At 46.1% G+C, this 25,529-nt stretch overlaps 1 protein-coding gene across 6 annotated transcripts in view; it reads right to left on the bottom strand.

The window, feature by feature from the left end:
* Positions 1–286: 286 nt before the first annotated feature.
* Positions 287–25,529, bottom strand: part of LOC143301883 (uncharacterized) — an 87,607-nt gene continuing 62,364 nt past the window's right edge. For 4 of the 6 annotated variants that reach the window (XM_076616306.1, XM_076616307.1, XM_076616308.1 and 1 more), the window contains exons 23-30: positions 24,966–25,060; positions 19,854–19,968; positions 16,017–16,228; positions 14,781–14,916; positions 11,196–11,298; positions 7,246–7,292; positions 5,451–5,573; positions 287–954 (exon numbers count right to left, since the gene is read on the bottom strand). In XM_076616306.1, coding sequence (XP_076472421.1) covers positions 730–954; positions 5,451–5,573; positions 7,246–7,292; positions 11,196–11,298; positions 14,781–14,916; positions 16,017–16,228; positions 19,854–19,968; positions 24,966–25,060 — 1,056 coding nt within the window. In that variant the 3' untranslated portion in view covers positions 287–729. The remainder of the gene's footprint in view (positions 955–5,450; positions 5,574–7,245; positions 7,293–11,195; positions 11,299–14,780; positions 14,917–16,016; positions 16,229–19,853; positions 19,969–24,965; positions 25,061–25,529) is intronic. The other 2 variants (XM_076616309.1, XM_076616310.1) reach the window with 2 other exon arrangements.

Here is a 25,529-nt window from a genome sequence, read left to right as displayed (position 1 = left end):
CCCAAAAAAAACCAAAGCAACAAAATAAATGGCTGTCAAATTTCTGCAATGACAATGGTTACGTGATGGACACACGTTGACAGAATGTCTTGTAGCCTTACATCCATTCCATTTACTCCCTACCTTTGTCCCCTTGTCATCACCTGCTACAAACACACCCCCATCCCTGAACTGGCTGTAACAAGCTATTACAGCGGAATATACAACAATTCGTCCATCGCTTTCCTCTCTCTCTCTCATACACAATGTGTGTTACCTGGTTTTTCAGAGACACAACATTTCACTTACAAACTCTCATCATTTTATTATCACACATGTACAGACACATCACACCGCGTGAGCATGACAAACAGCAATCACCGACACAAATCATTTATACCTTGTCCATGAAACGGACTTCTAACCGCCCAGGTCTTCCATTCTTTCTTTCACACTAAACGTTCCTGCTCCATGCTCACCATTTCTTCTTCTATCATGCACACAGCAACACACACACTCCAAACATTCATTCCATCACACACACACAGTATGTTCTTCTAACCTCTTTAGACCATCCACTCATTTCACTCCACCCACATACCTGCCCCTTTCACCATCTCTCTCTCTCTCTTACACGCACACAGACACACCCCTACACGCACACAGACACACCCCTACACACACACCACCTCAAAACACACCCACACACAATGTCATGTTGGGAGAAAGCACCACCACCCCTCACAGCACTCAGTCGATGCTCTCAATCTCCCCGGCGTTTTTGCGGTTGGGGTCTTTGGCCACAGTGAAGCCCAGCAAGGCACTGCCGTCCAGCTTCTGCATCTTCTTCTTCTTCTTGGCGCCCTTCGACTTGCCCCCGACCTCCGTGAACCCGTGGTCTGCATTGCTCGTCTGCACCGTGTTGCCGCGGATCTCTCGGGGGTTGACTGCCGGGGCCGGGCCCCAGATGCTCTCCTGCACAGGGGAGGTCACACAGTGTTCAGACTGTCAAAAAGATAACTTAAAAAAAATTTTTTTTTTTAATTTCTTTTTGACTCACTTGTGTAAACAAAGTGAGTCCATGTTTTAACCAGGTGTTCGGTTGTCTGTGTGTGTGTGTGTGTCTGTGATAAACTTTAACATTGCCATTTTCTCTGCAAATACTTTGTCAGTTGACACCAACTTTGGCATAAAAATAGGAAAAATTCAGTTCTTTCCAGTCATCTTGTTTAAAACAATATTGCACGTCTGGGATGGGCACAAAAAAATAAAGAATGAAGCCAAATTATATGCAAACTGAGTTTACTGTTATTTTTTTTTTTTTTTAATTCTCTAAACTTGGCACTTTGGTCTGATATTCTGACACAATAGCAGTCATTTTTATCTTTTTTTTTTGTTGTTCAAACAGGATCTTCTTTTGCTAAGCATGGAAGTTTTATTTATTTTCCATGTCTTTGGTGCAGATAGTAAAAAAGGGAAATTAATCTGTAATTAATGCTAACGGGCTTAATTTGCTTTAAACTGATCTTTCTCATCTTACATTTTGAAATTATACTGAATACATAAAAAGCTTGTGTGTTTTACTCTCAGTGTACAGGGCTTTCACTATGTTCATTCGCCCATGTGGTCTTTTTCGGAAAATATTAAAATCAATATGACGAGTGGACATTTTTTATCTATTGGCTGAGCCCTTAAGGTCATGGGCAAAAATCAATTGCGTACACATATTTATACATATTCAAAGCGCGTGCTCATATTCTTCGCGAATGCGAACGACGCCATTTTGTTTCAAGTTGTTGACCTGCCCGTTCAATCCTATATTCAATCGACAATACACGATAACATGTGATGGCAAGCTGGAGAAGGAGACTGTTAAATATTTATTCAGAGAAAGATTTGTGAACGCCTCATCACATACTGGATTATGCCCCAAACTGCCATAAAAATATCCACAGAATCAGTCGGAATTCACAGTTAAAAATAATAAACCATGAGAGTTAATACCCTTGAGCTGATGAAACATAAAAATTACCAGTCTTGACTTTTTGCAAAATGAAGTCCTTTTCACTTCATACAACGTTTAGAAGTACTTGTACTTGGCTCTACATGTTATTAGTTTAACAAAATACTCAATTTTCATATCAAATTTAAAACTATAAAACCAGAATGAACATAAAAGAGAAACTGAATCGACCATGTCGACCGGGTGTAACTAAACTTGTACATCTATCTAGATCAAGAGAAAACGGCAAAATGTTGCAGTGTGATTGCGGCGATAGCCACGTCTCCTTTATGCGGACTTAAGAATTTTTAATTGCCCTTAAAGATTTTTTGAATGCCCAAGATACACCAGAATAATATGATTGAAACAGCGTTCTCACTGTGAATACTGCAACTGATTTATCGCCCTTTAAAAAAGCATGTTTAAATATCACATTTTTGAACATCAGCTAAGGAACCATGATAATGTAATGGGTAAGACAGTTTCTTCTCACCCGAACACGTGGGGTTTGAATCTGCCATTAGGACTTTTTTTTTCTTCTTCTTCTTTTTCTTTCAACCCGAAGCTTTATAATAACCAATACTGAACACATTTTAACTTTTTTTTAATTTTTTTTTTTAAGTGTATCGCAAGTGAGTCTTGAAGGCCTTGCCTCTCTTGTTTTTTTTTAGGAGGAAGCTGGCAGAATGATGAACACACTTGTCGGCCAATACAGAAGCTGGCAGAATGATGAACACACTTGTCAGCCAATACAGAAGCTGGCAGAATGATGAACACACTTGTCGGCCAATACAGAAGCTGGCAGAATGATGAACACACTTGTCGGCCAATACAGAAGCTGGCAGAATGATTAACACACTTGTCGGCCAATACAGAAGCTGGCAGAATGATGAACACACTTGTCGGCCAATACAGAAGCTGGCAGAATGATGAACACACTTGTCGGCCAATACAGAAGCTGGCAGAATGATTAACACACTTGTCGGCCAATACAGAAGCTGGCAGAATGATGAACACACTTGTCAGCCAATACAGAAGCTGGCAGAATGATGAACACACTTGTCGGCCAATACAGAAGCTGGCAGAATGATGAACACACTTGTCAGCCAATACAGAAGCTGGCAGAATGATGAACACACTTGTCGGCCAATACAGAAGCTGGCAGAATGATGAACACACTTGTCGGCCAATACAGAAGCTGGCAGAATGATGAACACACTTGTCGGCCAATACAGAAGCTGGCAGAATGATGAACACACTTGTCGGCCAATACAGAAGCTGGCAGAATGATGAACACACTTGTCGGCCAATACAGAAGCTGGCAGAATGATGAACACACTTGTCGGCCAATACAGAAGCTGGCAGAATGATGAACACACTTGTCGGCCAATACAGAAGCTGGCAGAATGATGAACACACTTGTCGGCCAATACAGAAGCTGGCAGAATGATGAACACACTTGTCGGCCAATACAGAAGCTGGCAGAATGATGAACACACTTGTCAGCCAATACAGAAGCTGGCAGAATGAACACACTTGTCGGCCAATACAGAAGCTGGCAGAATGATGAAAACAATTGTCGGCCAATACAGAAGCTGGCAGAATGATGAACACACTTGTCGGCCAATACAGAAGCTGGCAGAATGATGAACACACTTGTCGGCCAATACAGAAGCTGGCAGAATGATGAACACACTTGTCGGCCAATACAGAAGCTGGCAGAATGATGAACACACTTGTAGGCCAATACAGAGTCCATGAGGGCCTGGGCTCAGATCCTGGTCTTTCTACCACCCACCATGGTGAGGTGGTTAGTTTAAATAATCTTCAACTGTTCAACGGTACACATGATCACAATGCAAACAAAGGCAAAAGAGCATCAACAAGCTTAAAGCTTACACTGTGCTCACACTTTGCACTTAATACTGTGCTCACACTTTGCACTTAATACTGTGCTCACACTTTGCACTTCAACTTGAACAGGGCAGCTGATGCGCCATGTTATATTAAGTATCAAATAACTTGTTTATAAACAGCAAATGAAGAAATAAAACAAATGAACACACAAATAAGATAAATGCTACTATCAATATTAACAGGAAATTGAATCCATCGTCACCAGAGGTATCACTTGATGAAGAGAAACATGAACAAAAAAAGGGGAAAAAAAAAAGAAAGAGAGAGAGAGAGAGAGAGAAATCAAATTAAAAAAATATGCTTGTTGGGTGTGTGTGTGTGGGGGGGTGGGGGTGGGCAGGGGGGTGGGGGTGGGGGAGAAGAAACGGGGGAGGAGATATTCTTGCAAATCACTGGCCAATCCATCAAACTTTGAACATCTGGTCAGTCAAGAATATCATACGATCAGGACATCCAGCACAGAGTTAAGAAACAATATATCATACGATCAGGACATCCAACACAGAGTTAAGAAACAATATATAATACGATCAGGACATCCAACACAGAGTTAAGAAACAATATATAATACGATCAGGACATCCAGCACAGAGTTAAGAAACAATATATAACACAATCAGGACATCCAGCACAGAGTTAAGAAACAACCATGTTGTACCCGTTCACAGTGATTAACGTTGCAGACTGACGACTGTGAGTGTAATGGAGCCCCATCAGGTGGGGTTTCTTTTTGTTTTTTCCTCAGCCCCTGGCCAGCTCCTACCCACAGCTCAGTGAGCTATGGGCTCAAATGAGATGACTGGGACCACATAGCCGATGGCTGCGTCTTTGGGAGTATTGCTCAAATTTCCCGACCGACACTGCATGTGACTGTATATCTCAGCCTGTTTGTCACTGTGATACGCCAGCATTCAGCCTCGTCATGTCTGTATATCTCAGCTTATATCTCAGCCTGTTTGTCACTGTGATATGCCAGCATTCAGCCTCGTCATGCCTGTATATCTCAGCCTGTTTGTCACTGTGATACACCAGCATTCAGCCTCGTCACATCTGTATATCTCAGCCCATATCTCGGCCTGTTTGTCACTGTGATACACCAGCATTCAGCCTCGTCATGCCTGTATATCTCAGCCTTTTTGTCACTGTGATACGCCAGCATTCAGCCTCGTCATGCCTGTATATCTCAGCTTATATCTCAGCGTGTTTGTCACTGTGATACACCAGCATTCAGCCTCGTCACATCTGTATATCTCAGCCTGTTTGTCACTGTGATACGCCAGCATTCAGCCTCGTCATGTCTGTATATCTCAGCCTGTTTGTCACTATATGCCATGCCAGCATTCAGCCTCGTCAAGTAGTCCCAAATCTAAATGTATCCCCGCAACAGCCTTTTCATCAACCCCATCATCATTCATCACAATTGGAATACAGAAAACAAAATGTCAGCAATTCCGAGACAACAAGGACAAACATAGAAAAGAAGTAAAAAAAAAAATTTTTTTTTAAAGTGACGTCCCTACACACATACACACACAGCTGTTGTGTGCGTTACCTCTTCCTGGCGTTTCTCCTTTCGTGCCTTGTTGTTGAAGTGGCTTCGCTTCTCCAGGAACTGTTTGCCAAACTCCCGAGCCTTCTTGCTCTCCCCAAGGTAGCTCTTTACGTAGTCGTGCACCTGGTGGGGGAACAACGCTCATCGTCATCGTCTGTTGTCTACAACACTGTATAATTCATAGTCGTGCACCTGGTGGGGGAACAACGCTCATCGTCATCGTCTGTTGTCTACAACACTGTATAATTCATAGTCGTGCACCTGGTGGGGGAACAACGCTAACAGTCATCGTCTGTTGTCTACAACACTGTATAATTCATAGTGGTTCACCTGGTGGGGACACGCTCATCGTCATCATCTGTTGTCTACAACACTGTATAATTCATAGTCATGCACCTGGTGGGGGAACAACGCTCATCGTCATCGTCTGTTGTCTACAACACTGTGTAATTCATAGTGGTGCACCTGGTGGGGGAACAACGCTCATCGTCATCGTCTGTTGTCTACAACACTGTATAATTCATAGTCGTGCACCTGGTGGGGGAACAACGCTCATCGTCATCGTCTGTTGTCTACAACACTGTGTAATTCATAGTCGTGCACCTGGTGGGGGAACAACGCTCATCGTCATCGTCTGTTGTCTACAACACTGTATAATTCATAGTCGTGCACCTGGTGGGGGAACAACGCTAACAGTCATCATCTGTTGTCTACAACACTGTATAATTCATAGTCGTGCACCTGGTGGGGGAACAACGCTCATCGTCATCGTCTGTTGTCTACAACACTGTATAATTCATAGTGGTGCACCTGGTGGGGGAACAACGCTCATCGTCATCGTCTGTTGTCTACAACACTGTATAATTCATAGTCGTTCACCTGGTGGGGGAACAACGCTCATCGTCATCGTCTGTTGTCTACAACACTGTATAATTCATAGTCGTGCACCTGGTGGGGGAACAACGCTCATCATCATCGTCTGTTGTCTACAACACTGTGTAATTCATAGTGGTGCACCTGGTGGGGGAACAACACTGACAGTCATCGTCTGTTGTCTACAACACTGTGCATAATTGTAAAGCTATCTTTTTTTCTTCGGTTTTTTTTGGTTTTGTTTTTTTAACAACAGTTACTGAAACAGACTATCTTTTTCCCAACTTTCACAATATTTCCAACAATGTATTCAAAATAATAACTAAAAAGATTTATTCCTAGTACATCCTGACTAATCAATTGGGCAAGATGAAATGATTATAAAAAAAAATTTAAAAAAAGCTTCCAGCACAGTTTACAAAGATTTTTGGTCAACTCAATGTGGAAGAAAAAAAAAAAAAGCTTCTGCTTACTCACACACATTCAAACACACACAAGTGTACACTATTTCAGCTTAGAAAACAACAAAGACAGTTGAGTTGCAGCAAAGAACCTACTCAGTGCTCAAAGGAGGAGCAGGCCCAATGCACACAACATTCAACATATTATTAACAAGTCTGACAATATTTTGTTCATCTGTTCTTTCAACAACAACAAAAAAAAAGAAAAAAAAAAGGCATAAATACTTGGATTTTTTTCTTAACTTACTTCCACTGACAAAGAAAATCATGTTAAAAATGAAGGCAAAAATACTTTGATAACTTTTTCCTAGCAACAAATTTCTTCCACTTACACACATAGAGTTAACTACACTCCTTAAGAAGACACAAATACTTCAACTTTTTTGTATAAGAACTGACTTCCACACACACACACAGAGGACAAAAGACAACAGCCTGTACCTCTCAACCACAGTACTTACCTCATATGGAGAATCCACTTCTTTCAGGAACGACACAAACGTCTCAACTGCAACAATCAAGGAAATCACTGGTCATCTCCAAATCAACAAGTATCTTTTAGTTCTGTTTTTCTTCAAACGGAACACACAGTTCCATCAACGTGACCCTGCTTTTTCTGTCTGACGGGGAAAGCAATCCACACACACCACCATCAACTACACCAGCAGCAGAACCTACCTGTCAAATGAAACGGCTTTAAGCAAGCAACAAAACCAGACATTTCAACGAATCAAAAATCCTGACTCAGTCTAGAGAATCTTTTCTTCTTCTTCTTCTGCGTTCGTGGGCTGCAACTCCCACGTTCACTCGGAAATACACGAGTGGGCTTTTACGTGTATGACCGTTTTTACCCCACCATGTAGGAAGCCATACTCCGCTTTCGGGGGGTGTGCATGCTGGGTATTTACTTGTTTCCATAACCCACCGAACGCTGACATGGATTACAGGATCTTTAACGTGCGTATTTGATCTTTTGCTTGCGTGTACACACGAAGGGGGTTCAGGCACTACCAGGTCTGCACACATGCTGACCTGGGAGATCGGAAAAATCTCCACCCTTTACCCACCAGGTGCCATCACCGAGATTCGAACCCGGGAACCTCAGATTGAAAGTCCAACGCTTTAACCATTCGGCTACTGCACCCGTCCGTCTAGAGAATCTGTACCAACAAAAAATATTTGCCATCTAAAGGTCCACCCTCACTGTCTCTTCTTGCCTTGCCACAACAGAGATGTGTGTGTGAAAATCAGGCTGCTCTCCCTAGTGTCACACACATTTCTTTTCTTCTTGTTGTTTCTGCCTGCAAGTGTGTATGATTTGTCTGATCATCACGACTGATTTTCCTGCAGAGTTTTGCCAGAGACATCCCTTTTGCTGCCATGTTGCTGTTGTTGTTTTTTATGTGCACAAAGTGCAAGCTGCAAATGGGATGTTGGCTAATCGTCTCATCTGAATAACAAGCACCCAGACCACCACTCCTGGTCTTGTGGGGGGACAAGTCGGGTAGCAAAACTCCCAGTACATATACAAGGGATTCAAACCTGTCCAAATCTTTTCCAGTCAGGCACATTACAAAATGGCCACTGCTCCAGGAACCTATCTGTGTGCATGGCAGCACAATCTATGCTCATTAAACATCGTGACCAGGCTTCCCTTCTCAAAAAAGAAGAAGAAAAGAAGAAGAAATATACATAAACGTGTCAGTGGTCACCTTGGGCAACTGCAAGTAACAGGGATAAACACACCACACACCCGGTCTGTCGGCAAAGCAGAGACAACAACAAGGCCAAAAATACCCACCATGTGTCTTTGTCCACAACAACTAAACCCTCTGGCGGACAAGCTCTTTCCACTTGTCTGTTGGGCAAGTGGGGTTTTTTTTCTCTCTCTTCCCGCCCCCCCCCAGTACTCTAACAGTGAAAGGGTGACTACACAGTCAATTTCAGTGCAGACTTCCCTCCACCCTTTTTCACTTTAACACCTACACTCCAAACTTCCACCTAGTTTTTTTCCTTTCCTGTGAAATACACCTCTCACATAAATTGTGCCTGCTGGTTCGTCATCACTGTACTGCCAACACTTGCGTTTACTGCAAAACTTTGGGCAGACCAGTAAGAGTTGTTTTATCTCCATGTTCCCTGGGCAACTAAAACTTAACGGGGAATTTCTATCTCTGCTACCACACCCAACAAGTTTGTCGGTCATGTCACCCTGTGGACTGCTGACTGTAGAAGCAGTATATCATAATGGAACGTGGTGGTCTATCCAGACAGGTGACAGGGCATGTGTAAGAGCAATCACTCCCTGTGTGTGGTAACAGGCAAGGTTTTCAACGAACGTCTCCTATCTGTGGTCAGTTGGATAGCAAAAAGTACCAACTCAGAGATGTGACACGACATGACAGTCATCACAACCTGTAGTCTGGCTGTACGACATGACAGTCACCACAACCTGTAGTCTGGCTGTATGACATGACATGACAGTCACCACAACCTGTAGTCTGGCTGTATGACATGACATGACAGTCACCACAACCTGTAGTCTGGCTGTATGACATGACATGACATGACACCCACAACCTGTAGTCTGGCTGTATGACATGACATGACACCCACAACCTGTAGTCTGGCTGTATGACATGACAGTCACCACAACCTGTAGTCTGGCTGTATGACATGACATGACAGTCACCACAACCTGTAGTCTGGCTGTATGACATGACAGTCACCACAACCTGTAGTCTGGCTGTATGACATGACATGACAGTCATCACAACCTGTAGTCTGGCTGTATGACATGACATGACAGTCACCACAACCTGTAGTCTGGCTGTATGACATGACATGACAGTCATCACAACCTGTAGTCTGGCTGTATGACATGACAGTCACCACAACCTGTAGTCTGGCTGTATGACATGACAGTCACCACAACCTGTAGTCTGGCTGTATGACATGACAGTCACCACAACCTGTAGTCTGGCTGTATGACATGACATGACAGTCACCACAACCTGTAGTCTGGCTGTATGACATGACAGTCACCACAACCTGTAGTCTGGCTGTATGACATGACATGACACCCACAACCTGTAGTCTGGCTGTATGACATGACAGTCACCACAACCTGTAGTCTGGCTGTATGACACAACATGACAGTCACCACAACCTGTAGTCTGGCTGTATGACACGACAGTCACCACAACCTGTAGTCTGGCTGTATGACATGACATGACACCCACAACCTGTAGTCTGGCTGTACGACATGACAGTCACCACAACCTGTAGTCTGGCTGTATGACACGACATGACAGTCACCACAACCTGTAGTCTGGCTGTATGACATGACACCCACAACCTGTAGTCTGGCTGTATGACATGACATGACACCCACAACCTGTAGTCTGGCTTATGACATGACATGACAGTCATCACAACCTGTAGTCTGGCTGTATGACATGACAGTCATCACAACCTGTAGTCTGGCTGTATGACATGACAGTCACCACAACCTGTAGTCTGGCTGTATGACATGACAGTCACCACAACCTGTAGTCTGGCTGTATGACATGACATGACAGTCACCACAACCTGTAGTCTGGCTGTATGACATGACATGACAGTCATCACAACCTGTAGTCTGGCTGTATGACATGACAGTCACCACAACCTGTAGTCTGGCTGTATGACATGACAGTCACCACAACCTGTAGTCTGGCTGTATGACATGACATGACAGTCACCACAACCTGTAGTCTGGCTGTATGACATGACAGTCACCACAACCTGTAGTCTGGCTGTATGACATGACATGACACCCACAACCTGTAGTCTGGCTGTATGACATGACATGACACCCACAACCTGTAGTCTGGCTGTATGACATGACATGACAGTCACCACAACCTGTAGTCTGGCTGTATGACATGACAGTCACCACAACCTGTAGTCTGGCTGTATGACATGACATGACACCCACAACCTGTAGTCTGGCTGTATGACATGACATGACACCCACAACCTTGAGTGTGTGTAGGTCACCTGGGGAGGAAGGTGGGTGGCTAAGACAGGTATCTGCCAATACATGTATCTGAGGCTGTGGGTTTGGTTCCCAGTCTCGCCCTCTCCCTCACGTCTGACTGGAATATCAAAACCAGCGTCCAGTCTTTTGGGCCAGACCATAAACTGAAATCCAATGAGCAGCACTCATATGGTGCACTGAAAACGAACCCACAGCAACTAAAATGTTGGAGAATCCCACTGATAGGTACACAAAATATACATGCAAGCAATCAAGGCTGACGAAGCATGTTGGGGTCATGCTTGCTGTTGGGTGTAGCATATAGAGATGTGTCCTAAGGCAGTGACAGCTCCTTGAGGACTGAGGGTGAAGGACAAAGTGCTGACTTACTGTCCACCTGCACCTCCATGCCCTCCAGGAAGGCCTCGCACCACATGGTGAACTCGTCCTTGCTGCTCTCAGACGTCTCCCGGAATAGCCTCTGCACCCGCTCCTGCACACACACACACACACACACTGCGTGCTGGTCAATCCGTTCTACAGTGCTTCCCTAATATCACTGACTTGTGTCACTCACACAGACACAAACACACACTGCATGCTGGTCAGTCTGTTCTACAGCATTTCACTCACATCACCAACTTGTGTCTCTCACACAAACATGCATGCATACACACCACACACTGCTTGCCGGTCAATCCATTCTACACTGCTTCCCTTACGTCACCAACTTGTGTGTGTCAGACACAAAGTACACAAGAACACAAACACACACAACTACACACAACTACACACACTCAACTACGCACACTCAAGACACACATAAGCACTTACATGCACACACAATCAGACACACATAAGCACATGCACACGCACACACAAATTGTGATTGAGTCTGAAAGGTGGGGGCCTGGAGGGGGGGGGGGGGGGGGTCTGGGGGCGAAGTCCCCTGAAGCTGAAGGTTTTTCTCAATTTCAAACCATAAAATCTGCACTTGCGGGCCACTAATGCTGCTGAGGTATTCCAACCCACAGAAGACAAAAAATCAGTCCAATTCTTCCTAAACTGGGGTGTTTTTGATTCCAAACCTGTAAAGTCAGCCTTGGGGGCAAGATTTTCAAAATCGTGTCTCATGCGTGTGTGTGTGTGTGTGTGTGTGTGTGTGTGTTGTTTCAGTGCAACTCTGTGTATGTGAGAAAGAGAGACAGACAGACAGACGAAGAGATTGAGAGTAGGGGTCGGGCTGGACATGGGAGGCAAAAGTTAAAGTTCATGTATGTACACTGCTTTAAATACAACTCTGTGTGTTAAACTCTTTGTGTGAGAGTGAGTGAGTGAGTGAGTGTGTGTGTGTGTGTGTGTGTGTGTTTACAAGGAAAATGTTCTTAGCACACAAGTTTGCACTGTACCAATATAACTAACTGACCATCTGGTCTCTTCAGCTGTAGTCTCTGTTCCACTGACAGCCATGTGTTGGCTGAGGAAAGAAAGGGGGAAGGGGAATGACTGGGGGGAGGAGGGGGTGGGTCTGTGACTGGTTGTATCACTTCCAAGCAGTCAAGGATTCTCAGCTGGAGCTAGTGGGTCAGCGTCTTGGCTCAATGCCAAAATTGCCAGTCACTGACAGTGGTTTCATACCCCTCCCCCCCCCCCCTCCCTTCCCTCAGCACTGGTAGGAGACTCAAAGAGAGAGGGGAGGGGTACCTCAGCAAATCATGAAAGTGAAGTCTGCAGGAGGGGGGGGGGATCGGGCAGTGACTTTTTTCTCTCTGAAATCAACTGCTCTTCCACTGAAAATAGCGGATCCACTGAGTTCCCCAGCATGGACTCTGTGTGTGTGTGTGTGTGTGTGTGTGTGTGTTCAGGGGAGAAAGTAAGAGAGAGTGAGAGACAGCAAGCCAGCGTGAGTGTGCATACCTGTGTGTGTGTGTGGTTTCAATTCAACTGTGTATAAACAAGAGAGAGACAGAGAGGCAGAAAGAGAGGGGAGATGATAGGAGGTAAGAATGCAAGTTGTATTTGTGCATGTGTGTGCACTGCTTTCAAATTCAATAGATTCCCCCCCCCCCCCCTGTGTGTGTGTGTGTGTGTGTGTGTGTGTTTTCAATGCAACTCTGTGTGTATATGCAAGAGAGAGAGAGAGAGAGAGAGATAGAGAGACAGAAAGAGGGAGAGATGGACAAAGAGAGAGGGGAGAAGGTGGGAGGAAAAAGTGCAAGTTTGTATGTGTGCTTTGCTTTAAATACAATTCTGTGTGTGTGTGTGTGTGTGTGTTCAATCTCCGTGTGTGTGTGCTTGAAAGAGAGAGTGTGTGTGAGTGTGCACGCACATGTGCATATTATTAAGCTCTGTGTGACTGTGTGAGTGCTCATAATATTATGTGTGCACATGTGCAAGTGTGAAGGAGAGAGATAAAATAAGAAACAGAGTATGTGTATATGTGAATGCAGTCATCGTGGGTTTTTTTCAAAGTGTGTGTGTGCGCACGCACGCGCATTCAATTCAACTCTGTGTCTGTGTGTGCATGTGTAATTTCGGTAATCTGGCCGGCTATAGGTCTCAAATCTAAATACACTGACTCTTGCCATGAACTGTCTGTACTACAGAAGCGTCAGCTGTGTCAGAAAAGGCACTGACGTCAATAAGTTGCTACAAAGTTTCGGTTTCAATCTGAATGTTATTGAATGTTATTTGTGCATACACTGATACAGTGGCAAACATTGGCAGCTTCTGCCAAATGAACAGAGGGTCAAGCAGATGTATTCACGGCCCTTGTGGCTTGACAGGGATGGAGATCGCACGCACTGGTGTATCTGTGCGTGCACGCAAGTTTTTGTGTGTGTGTGTGTGCGCGCGCTCAAATGTCTGTGCCGCATGTGTGTGTGTGTGTGATCGACAGCATGTGTGTGCATGTGCGCGCGTGCGTGCTTTTCACAGTGCATTAAGAAACTTTCGGACTTCGATTTTGGTGCTCTGACAAGTCACTGGATCGCCTGTCAAGGGGTCAACAAATGACGCTTTCGAAAGAGCATTCCGTTTTCATTTTTAGCAGATCATTGGTAAACGATATAGAACGGCCCATTGGCTTTTTCTTTCTTTCTTTTTTCTTCTAGAAAACGGACAATCTGTTTTTAATGCAAATGTGAAAACAGATTTCCGTGCCTAGACTGAAGAGTTGCACCCATACAATCTGACACCAATGGCACCTGGCCTACCTGTAAAGTTATTTTGTTACTCTTCACTTCTGTTTTCAAAATCTCATCTTGCCAGACCCACTTCCACTTAATTCACTCCTTTATCCATCTCTGCTGCAAAAATCCTCTAATCCTTTGTGATTTTTCTCATGTTGTCAATGACTGAAGACGATCGACGAACTCGGGCATCTTTGCAAGTTGTGAAGCCCGCGAGCGAGTTTTGTAATTCCGACCGAATACGGATAAGCTGAATGATGACAGAGGAGCAACGGAACACTTATCCTCAATTGGTTCGCTTTTCCAAACATGGGGTATTTTAGCAGACGCTGTGGGTCTGCCTTGTCGATCGGTCGGACAACGTTCGTGCAACCTTCGTGGGTCGGGAAAAAAACTCACCCCCCCCCCACCCCTCCGATTTTCTCAATGGATTTACGCGAATCTCAAAAATGGCCTCTGGAGCCAAATTTCGGTCGGAAATTCGACTACAGTTGGAAAAATCTCATGCCTGCACTCTCCCACACACACTCAAGGCACACACACACACTCCCCCCCTCCCCCCACTCTCCCACACACACTCAAGGCACACACACACACTCCCCCCCCCCACTCTCCCACACACACTCAAGACACACACAAGCACATGCACACACACACACTCAGACAAACACACTGAAGACACACACAAGCACACACACACACTCAAGACACAAACACACACACTCAAGACAGACAGACAGACACACACACACACACACACACACACACACACACACACACACACCTCCTCCTTCTTGGACTTGGAAGGCTGTGCAGAGTTGGTGGAAGCAGTTGTTTTGGCAGCGGACTGTTTGGATTTGTTGGACTTCTGGCTGTGGAGTGAGGGGAACTCGGACGAGATCTGGCTATTACTGCTGCTGCTGGGAGAGAGAAAGGCACAACACAGTGTGAACACGAAGGAAACTTTAGACATGATGGTCATCATCATATGAATAATAATGAAGAGTTAGTAAGGCACAAACTCCCTACAGAAATAATATCAATAATAACAATAGCAATAATAATACATAGTACTTACATGATGCAAACTGCTGTTTATTTATTTACTAATTAACCAAAACTACAGAAAATGCCCAAAAGCAGTTCCCAAACAGAATCTCTGGCATACACAAAATGTAGAGTTATATATATATGTATCTAAATTCTTTATCAATTTTTAATGATAAAAATGGTTTTCCAGACCAAAGTCTGGCGATAATTATCATGCAAATTGTGTCTCTATCTACCCCCTATTCTATTTCACACGTTCAGACACACACACACTCGCAATGCATCTAAGGAAATGCCTGACAAGGTGCAAGAGGGATTATTTTCCTTGTATCCAACCATGGAACTCTGTTTATAATTGTCAACAGTTATTCACAATTTCCAAGCCACAATTCTACCACCCTATAAAATCCACCCTACTGATGATCAATAACAACAAGAATAATAATAAATAAGTAATAAAATAACAGTGACGAGATCATAAACTTAACAAGCCAAAACAGACCATTTTCACCACAGGACATACAAACAACAGCACACACCACAAACACACACACCACACACACACACACCCATACACCATACACATACACCACAAACATACACACTGCATGCTTGTTAATCCGTTCTGTACTGTATCCCTCACATCATTAACTCTCTCCATACGAATGGCGAAAGAGACGACGTTAACAGTGTTTCACCCCAATTACCATCATCAAAATACTGCAAGCGGAAGGCTCTTATACTGAAGAGGTGAATGTTGACAAAGAATACCACAATTCTGACGACGGAAGCTAAACGTTGGGTCATTCAGACACCCACTGGACATCCGAGGGGTCTGTGTAGAGGAGAAGAGAGGACTGGCCGTACTGAGTGAGTTAACTTGTGTCTGTCAGATACAAAGCACACAAGAACACAACACACACACACACACACGAACACACAAAAGAACACACACACCATCATCACTCACTTTTCTCTGGCAGCCTTTTTGCCCGGGGACTTGATGGAGGAGGGGGCGGAGGTGCCGTTGCCCCACAGGGAGGAGGCTGGGGTGGGGGCCCCCCAGATGGAGTTGGGCGCACTCCACGGTGCTGATGACGACGACGATGATGACAATGACGGCTGTGTGGCGGTGAGCCCTGGGCCTGACCCCCACACTGCCGCCTGAGAAAGGCTCATTGACTGCACACCACACAGAATACTTCATCCACTGCCGCCTGAGAAAGGCTCATTGACTGCACAACACCACACAGAATACTTCATCCACTGCCGCCTGAGAAAGGCTCATTGACTGCACAACACCACACAGAATACTTCATCCACTGCCGCCTGAGAAAGGTTCACTGACTGCACAACACACAGAATACTTCACTGCCGCCTGAGAAAGGTTCACTGACTGCACAACACACAGAATACTTCATCCACTGCCGCCTGAGAAAGGTTCACTGACTGCACAACACCACACAGAATACTTCATCCACTGCCGCCTGAGAAAGGCTCATTGACTGCACAACACCATACAGAATAATACTTCATCCACTGCCGCCTGAGAAAGGTTCACTGACTGCACAACACCACACAGAATACTTCATCCACTGCCGCCTGAGAAAGGTTCACTGACTGCACAACACACAGAATACTTCATCCACTGCCGCCTGAGAAAGGCTCATTGACTGCACACCACACAGAATACTTCATCCACTGCCGCCTGAGAAAGGTTCACTGACTGCACAACACCACACAGAATACTTCATCCACTGCCGCCTGAGAAAGGTTCATTGACTGCACAACACACAGAATACTTCAACCACTGCCGCCTGAGAAAGGTTCATTGACTGCACAACACACAGAATACTTCATCCACTGCCGCCTGAGAAAGGTTCATTGACTGCACAACACACAGAATACTTCATCCACTGCCGCCTGAGAAAGGCTCATTGACTGCACAACACACAGAATACTTCATCCACTGCCGCCTGAGAAAGGTTCACTGACTGCACAACACACAGAATACTTCACTGCCGCCTGAGAAAGGTTCACTGACTGCACAACACACAGAATACTTCATCCACTGCCGCCTGAGAAAGGTTCATTGACTGCACAACACCACACAGAATACTTCATCCACTGCCGCCTGAGAAAGGTTCACTGACTGCACAACACACAGAATACTTCATCCACTGCCGCCTGAGAAAGGTTCACTGACTGCACAACACCACACAGAATACTTCATCCACTGCCGCCTGAGAAAGGTTCACTGACTGCACAACACCACACAGAATACTTCACTGCCGCCTGAGAAAGGTTCACTGACTGCACAACACACAGAATACTTCATCCACTGCCGCCTGAGAAAGGTTCATTGACTGCACAACACCACACAGAATACTTCACTGCCGCCTGAGAAAGGTTCATTGACTGCACAACACACAGAATACTTCATCCACTGCCACCTGAGAAAGGCTCATTGACTGCACAACACCATACAGAATACTTCACTGCCGCCTGAGAAAGGTTCATTGACTGCACAACACACAGAATACTTCATCCACTGCCGCCTGAGAAAGGCTCATTGACTGCACAACACACAGAATACTTCACTGCCGCCTGAGAAAGGCTCATTGACTGCACAACACCACACAGAATACTTCATCCACTGCCGCCTGAGAAAGGCTCATTGACTGCACAACACACAGAATACTTCATCCACTGCCGCCTGAGAAAGGTTCATTGACTGCACAACACCATACAGAATAATACTTCATCCACTGCCGCCTGAGAAAGGTTCACTGACTGCACAACACCACACAGAATACTTCATCCACTGCCGCCTGAGAAAGGTTCATTGACTGCACAACACACAGAATACTTCATCCACTGCCGCCTGAGAAAGGTTCATTGACTGCACAACACCACACAGAATAATACTTCATCCACTGCCGCCTGAGAAAGGTTCATTGACTGCACACCACACAGAATACTTCATCCACTGCCGCCTGAGAAAGGTTCACTGACTGCACAACACACAGAATACTTCATCCACTGCCGCCTGAGAAAGGTTCACTGACTGCACAACACACAGAATACTTCACTGCCGCCTGAGAAAGGTTCACTGACTGCACAACACACAGAATACTTCATCCACTGCCGCCTGAGAAAGGTTCATTGACTGCACAACACCACACAGAATACTTCATCCACTGCCGCCTGAGAAAGGTTCATTGACTGCACAACACCACACAGAATACTTCATCCACTGCCGCCTGAGAAAGGTTCACTGACTGCACAACACACAGAATACTTCATCCACTGCCGCCTGAGAAAGGTTCACTGACTGCACAACACACAGAATACTTCATCCACTGCCGCCTGAGAAAGGTTCACTGACTGCACAACACACAGAATACTTCATCCACTGCCACCTGAGAAAGGCTCATTGACTGCACAACACCATGCAGAATACTTCACTGCTGCCTGAGAAAGGTTCACTGACTGCACAACACACAGAATACTTCATCCACTGCCGCCTGAGAAAGGCTCATTGACTGCACAACACACAGAATACTTCATCCACTGCCGCCTGAGAAAGGCTCATTGACTGCACAACACCATACAGAATACTTCATCCACTGCCGCCTGAGAAAGGTTCATTGACTGCACAACACCACACAGAATACTTCATCCACTGCCGCCTGAGAAAGGTTCACTGACTGCACAACACCATACACCACAACACCATAGGAAGTATTTCTCCAAGAAAAGACACACTAATAAACAAAAATTCATGTGTGGTGTAGTGGTGTATGCTACGCACACAATACACGAGCATCACAGTCACTCAACATGAATAGATAAATTGCTGAAATGCTAGAGAATACTTTGTTTTAATATCTCAGTAAGAGAAATTCATGTATGGTGTATGCTACGCTAACAATACACCTGAATCACAGTCACGAAACATGAATATGTAAGTCATAAAATGCTACAGAATACTTTACCATCTCAATAAGAGAAATGCATGCATGGTGTATGCTGTGCAAACTATACACGTGAATCAGTCACTCAATATGAATACATAAAAGACATTAAATGCTGAAATGCTGGGCTGATGTGAACCTTTCGTACAATGAGCACAGTCATACACATGTAATGATCACATACTTTCACATACAATGATCACAGTCATACACATGTAATGACCACATACTTTCACACACAATGATTCCAGTCATACACATGTAATGATCACATACTTTCACACACAATGATCACAGTCATATACATGTAATGATCACATACTTTCACACACAATGATCACAGTCATACACATGTAATGATCACATACTTTCACAGACAATGATCACAGTCATACACATGTAAATATCATATACTTTCACACACAATGATTCCAGTCATACACATGTAGTGATCACATATTTTCATTCATTCTACACAAATACATAAAACAATGAAATTCTCCAATACAAAGTTAATGTTAATTAAACTCACACACTAATCACAAATCAACAATGTGATGCTTATACTACAGTAAGAGAACAGAAGTAAATATCATATGATAATCAAAACAAAGATGTACATGATTAAAACCAGGCTACTCAACAGTGTCTAAAATTAATACAAGTTTTATAAATAACTGTTGTTGGCCCAACTGTAAGCTTATGTCAAACTCTAATTAAGTGTGTAAATGCCAAACGACCAAGCAATGTCCACATAGGGAAAGATTTGTGTGTTTTTTCATTGACACACATTGTCGACCAACAAAAGCGACAACATTATAACTCCCTACCTTTGCCTGATACTGCTGTTGCTGCTGCGCTTTCTGTTTCTCCTGCTTGAGTTGCCTCTCCTGCTCCTCCTGGATTTCTGCCAGCGTTTTGACCCGGGGTGGCTGCTGAGCCGCCCTGAAAAGTGCAGACATGACGTGTAGGAGATGACACACCTACCTGCAGGACTGCTCTCTCACTACAACCCCCTCATGTGTACACGCACGCAGGTCAAATATGCACGATAAAGATCCTGTAATCCAAGTCAGCATTCGGTGGGAAATGGAAACAAGAACAAACCCAGCATGCACATCCCCGAAAACAGAGTATGGCTGTCTAAATGGCGGGGTAAATAAACTTAACGGTCATACACATAAAATATTACGTCTTTCTGACTGTGTGTGTGTGTGCATGTGTGTGCATGTGTGTGTGTGTGTGTGTGTGTGTGCGTGCGTGCGTGCGTGCGTGCGTGCGTGCGTGCATGCGTGTGTGTGTGTGTGTGCCTTAAATGTGACTGAATGACACAGGAAACCAATGAAAAGCACCCAGTGGCAGCTGTCAGTCGGCTCTACCCAGGTAGTCAGCCTGTTGTGCAAATTACTCCATGTTTGTAAAGCGCTTATCATCATCAATGCTCAACTTTTTTATTTTTTTGGGAGGGGGGGTGGGGCTTTTTTTCTTTCTTTCTTTCCATTTCTGATCACAGCTGACGTGATACATATCTGATTACAGCTGACGGGATACATTTCTGATGACAGCTGACGTGATACATATATCTATCCAGATTATTCAGCAGTGACTGAAACTGGGTTTGTTTAGAGTTGTTGTTTTTATTTTCTCTCTTTTTTTCCTCTTTGTTTCAAATTCCAGTTCAGGCAAGAAAAATTGCAACCCCCTTCCCACAAAAGCTGAACTTTTTCACAAAGTTTAATAATAATTATGTAACTGTTCCAGCTGGCCTCTCCAACCTACAAGTCCAGATCCCATAAAAAAAAAACATAACAAAAAAACAGCCTTATTCAAATTCTAGCATTCATAATTCTTCCAAAGCATGGATCTGGAATCCATTGTAAACCCAACTACCAACGCTCTGCCAGCAAAAGGAGTTTGTATTATACTCCATGTTTGGTGATAGGAGGAGTTTGTATTATACTCCATGTTTGGTGATAGGAGGAGATTGTATTATACTCCATGTTTGGTGATACATATACTGTACCATGTCAAACTGATGCAAACTAGGCCTATCGGTTTGCTCTGCTTGGCCAAATTTTGCGCAGCTAATAGTGAAAAGACGAGCCGTCTTGCCCGGTCTGCTCTTAGCCAATCAAACGCCTCTAAAAGCTATAAGTGATGAACCATTCCATGGCCATCAAAAAAAATGTCCCATGAGAACCACGGTGGAGACGCGGGGACGGACGGGTGGGCATTCGAGTTTGACATGGTAAGTATATGTATCACCAAACATGGAGTATAATACAAACTCCTCCTTTTGGTGTCATATACTGTACCATGTCAAACTGATGCAGAATTTAAAGCAAATGGAGGAGGGCAATGCCTACTGGTTCGTATGGGGAGCCCTTGTAACCGAGACGGCAGTGTTAGCCACGACAAAGTTCCATCACTCTTCGTTTCCTTCCAGAGTTTCTGGCTAAGAACCAAGACCCCGAGGTCCCTTCCCCCTCTCTGAGGGTCAGACCTTTGTCTGATATTCTTGCCCAAGATGATGAAGATAGGATCTCTGCCCTGTTCGGTGTCTCAAATACTATTGGGATAGGTCTCACTATGGGCGTTCTTCTCAGAGGCGTCTTCTCATCTCCCTCAATGAGAATTAAAAGGACATCGCTGCAGGCACCATTTCCCGCTGGGTTTCCCAAGTCTTTCATAGAGCCTACTCTCATGCACACTGGGATATCAGCTGTCTTAATCCCAGAACACACGAAGTGCGGGCCATAGCTACTTCGGCTGCTTTCCACCACTCAGTGCCACTGCAGCATATCTTGAAGGCAGCCTTCTGGCGGTCTGAGAATCCCTTCATCAACTTCTACCTCAGGGATTTCTGTATGACCAGGGCTGACGGTTTCCACCCAAGGCAGCATGTACCCCAACTCTAGCAATGATACAATCCAGTCGTCGAGTCCCAGAGCACGCCACTGATGTGCATGCCGGGACAAGTTTCCTACTTGGAGGGGTGAACAACTGGCAGTGCTGAATCGGGGCCCAGTCATTGGGGGTGCTGCCTTCTGGCCTTGGGCATGGCCGATCAGCTTGAACAGACATGAGGTGGTTTATTCTTCTGCCGCCGATTCTGCGCACGCCGCTTTGATTTAGGTGGCGTGGCATATGGAGGGGCCCTGGTGGCCGGTCTCTTCAATGGCATAGAACCCTGGCGCCCCTGGGAGGTGTGGGCTAAATATGAGGCCACCTCCCTGTTTGCCTCTGCCCTGTGGCTGACAAAATGCGGCGCATACTGGCTGAAGAGGGAGTGCTGCTGTGCTGGGATGGACCACAGGGCAGCCCTCTCCTCTACAGGAATGTTAGAGAGGCGGAGAACAGCATCACGCCGCGCTAGCACAGTATTGAAGTGAAGGCTGGTAGCTGTGTCTGCAGCTGCCGTGAGACCAGATGTTACCCTACTGCCAAAAGTGTTTAACCTCTGGTCGATGAAGAGGCCCGGCGGGACAGAGGAAGGAGACCCCGTGTCCCGATTAACCAGACACTGTTCCCACAGCTCATTGGCCCTGTGGAGGAACACATCGAAGAAGGTATAAGCCGTGGAAACCTCGAGGAGGCAGCAGCGGGCCAATCTGTCCCACTCTGCTAACGTTTTAAAAGATAGAGTAGCTGAAGTGGGGAAGGTGGTGCGCTGTGAGGCCAACATCCTGTCCTGCGCAGAGGGCTCTTCTTCTCTGTAGGCAGGGTGGTCCTGTGTGTACCAGGACCACACTCCTCCCTTGGAGGAGTCTTTAAGGAACTTGCCCGGGGAAAAAACGCCCAGGGCAGAGAGGCACTCCCTGCCTGCAGGAGGGATGGAAGCAGCACCCCTGACAGTGCAGGCTGGCTTATTAAGCCATTCCTGAGCCATTTCTGGCACTCTGAGTCGCCTTGTGATTCTGGAGTTAGAGTCACATGGCCTAAGGAGGGTCAAGGGTAACAAAGTAGCCTGAGGGACTGATTCGGCATGCGTGACCCTATTGTGGAGGGTCAGTTCAAGCTCGGCAAAGTCCGAGTTTGGTTCAGGCTGGTCCCTAGGGAGGCGTCGGCTGAATCTGTCCCCCTGGGATGGGGGCGAAGAGTGCTCATCCGCTTGTTCGTCCTCATCTGAAGACAGGGGCTCCCACTCTTGTTCGCAGTCCATCCCCTGCTGGGTGCCATCCCAAGTGGATGTACCCACTGGGGCGTCCTGTGAGCTGTGGTCAGCCCAGCGGGATGAGCTGGGACGATCCTGAGCAGGGACCATGGCTGCCGCTGTTATGTCCTTGACACCTGAAGCGGGTGGGGAGCGTGTGGACCGTAGGTCCAACCATGCTTGGGATGGTGGGTGCCACACCTTCTCAGAGAGGGCATCCCTGGATGCAAGAGGGACCCACGAGTGCTGTGAGGGGACAAACACCCACTCATCTCCCTGTAGGACCGAGGGCTGGGGAGGTGGGAACTGCAGGCTCCCCCGGACTGAGCGGGGGCCCCTCAGCAGCCGTCGGTCCTGACAAGGAGGCCATTGTGACCGTGGAGGTCACCTGTGGGTTGACAGAGGACCGATTTGTGGACTGAGTGGCAATATTGGTCGAGGAGCTCCACCTGACTGACAAGAAGTCAATCCCACTTGTTGGGGCTGTGTGTGTCACCCTGTGAGATGTGCTGGGTTGGGTCCGGTGGGGAGCGGACAAGGGGTTGGCCCTTGGTACTCCCGGCAACCCAGCGTGCACCATAGGTGCGCCCCAGTACGGGTAGAATGGGGGTAACCACCCGTGGGCACCAACCATCCTGTGACCCCAACCCCAAGGGTCACTGGCGCCTTGACCTCCATGAAGGGAAAAACCTCGCCAAGTCGGAGGAAGGTCAGGTCCGACTTGGGTGTCAGACCCGCCCGAAGACGAGCGGGCTGACTGCCCGGAACTGCCTGACGCGCGGGCCTCCCCCACGCGCCTCAAATCCCCTCCTGTGGGGAGACTGGGGTGGCTTGGACCGGGGTGGGCAAAGTAGAGGTCCCCACCCGGAACCAAAATCCCCCCCCCCCCCGCCCCCCCCCAAAAAAAGGAGGTGGGGGTTGACAGAGAAGGGAGGAGGGGGAACAGCCATGGGGCCCCTGAGGGCCGTCTCCGAGTGGGGACCCGGGTAACGACCGGGCGCGGCCTCCCCTTGGGAGTTCGCGCCTAGCCGCGAGTCCCCACCGCCAAGAGAGGACTTGCCACTCCCCCTTCTCCCTGCCTCACACTGGGACACCTCGTGAGGTGATGCTCACACCCCTTTTCCCCCGGTCCCCTTCATGACCGTTTTACTGGTACAAGAGTCGCCTCTGTGATCAGCGTCTAAAGACGCATCGCCGCGGTCCGTATCGGGAGGAATCATGAGCTCCGGGCCTGGGAGTCTCTTGGCGAGTCTCAATCCCAGCCTCATGATTCCTGTCTTCGTGGGATGGCATACAAGGCATGGTACCTGCGCTTAGACACCCAGCGAAAATCCGATCCTCAACAGAGAAAGGAAAGACAGGATTGACTTAGAAGAGAAAAACAAACGAATCAAGGGGGACGAGTCGAATCGAGCACACAGAATGTAAGAATACAATAAACACAAGCCGCATGCAGCAAAATAAGGCCAAACGAATACGCTTAATAGCCAAAAAAAGTGTAAGACGAGACAGAGCGTAAACCTGACAAGATGGCGTGGAGAGCCTTGGCCAAGGGAATGATTCAGGGCTTATAGCTTTTAGAGGCGTTTGATTGGCTAAGAGCGGACTGGGCAAGACGGCTCATCTTTTCATTGTTAGCCGCGCAAAATTTGGCCAAGCAGAGCAAACCGATAGGCCTAGTTTACATCAGTTTGACATGGTACAGTATATAACACCAAACTGTGCTTTGCCTCCACCAGTAAAAGCAGAAAGAAGAAAACGACAAAAAGACAACAACAAAAACACTTACAAGTTGCTGGCCCATGTTTTCTGTGGTTGCTGTTGTTGTAACTGCTGTTCTTCCAGTTGCCGTTGAATTTGTTGTTGTCTCTGCAACATGTCAATCTACAACATAAGCGTTCATAGGGGATGACCCATATGCCCACGCATGAGGTCTGAACAGATTGATGGGAACTGACATGTCTGTTATGCACACTATGCCCATGAAGATGAAATTCACTGAGATTTGAAACACAATGACTGGGAGATCAAAATGAAATGTAGTACCAAAACGTTTTAGACAGAATAACTAAGACATATGAAAGATGCTGAACACATAGATTTGAAGTGTGTGTGTGTGTGTGTGTGTGTGTGTGTGTGTGTGTGTGTGTGTGACAAAGTCTATGCATGTGTGCATGCCCCCACAAACACACAGTAACAGCGGGTAACCAACAACACAAAGAGACACGGTGAAACAGGAGAGAACAACAGAACCCTGCCAACAGAGAGTTTATCTCTCTCTCACTCACCTCTCTCCCTCACTCACCTCTCTCTCTTTCCCCCTCACTCACCTCTCTCTCTTTCCCTCACTCAC

This window comes from Babylonia areolata, chromosome 28 (genome assembly GCF_041734735.1).
Source record: "Babylonia areolata isolate BAREFJ2019XMU chromosome 28, ASM4173473v1, whole genome shotgun sequence".
In the NCBI taxonomy this organism is placed as follows: Eukaryota; Metazoa; Mollusca; class Gastropoda; order Neogastropoda; family Buccinidae; genus Babylonia; species Babylonia areolata.
This window is presented reverse-complemented; position numbering and strand designations above follow the sequence as displayed.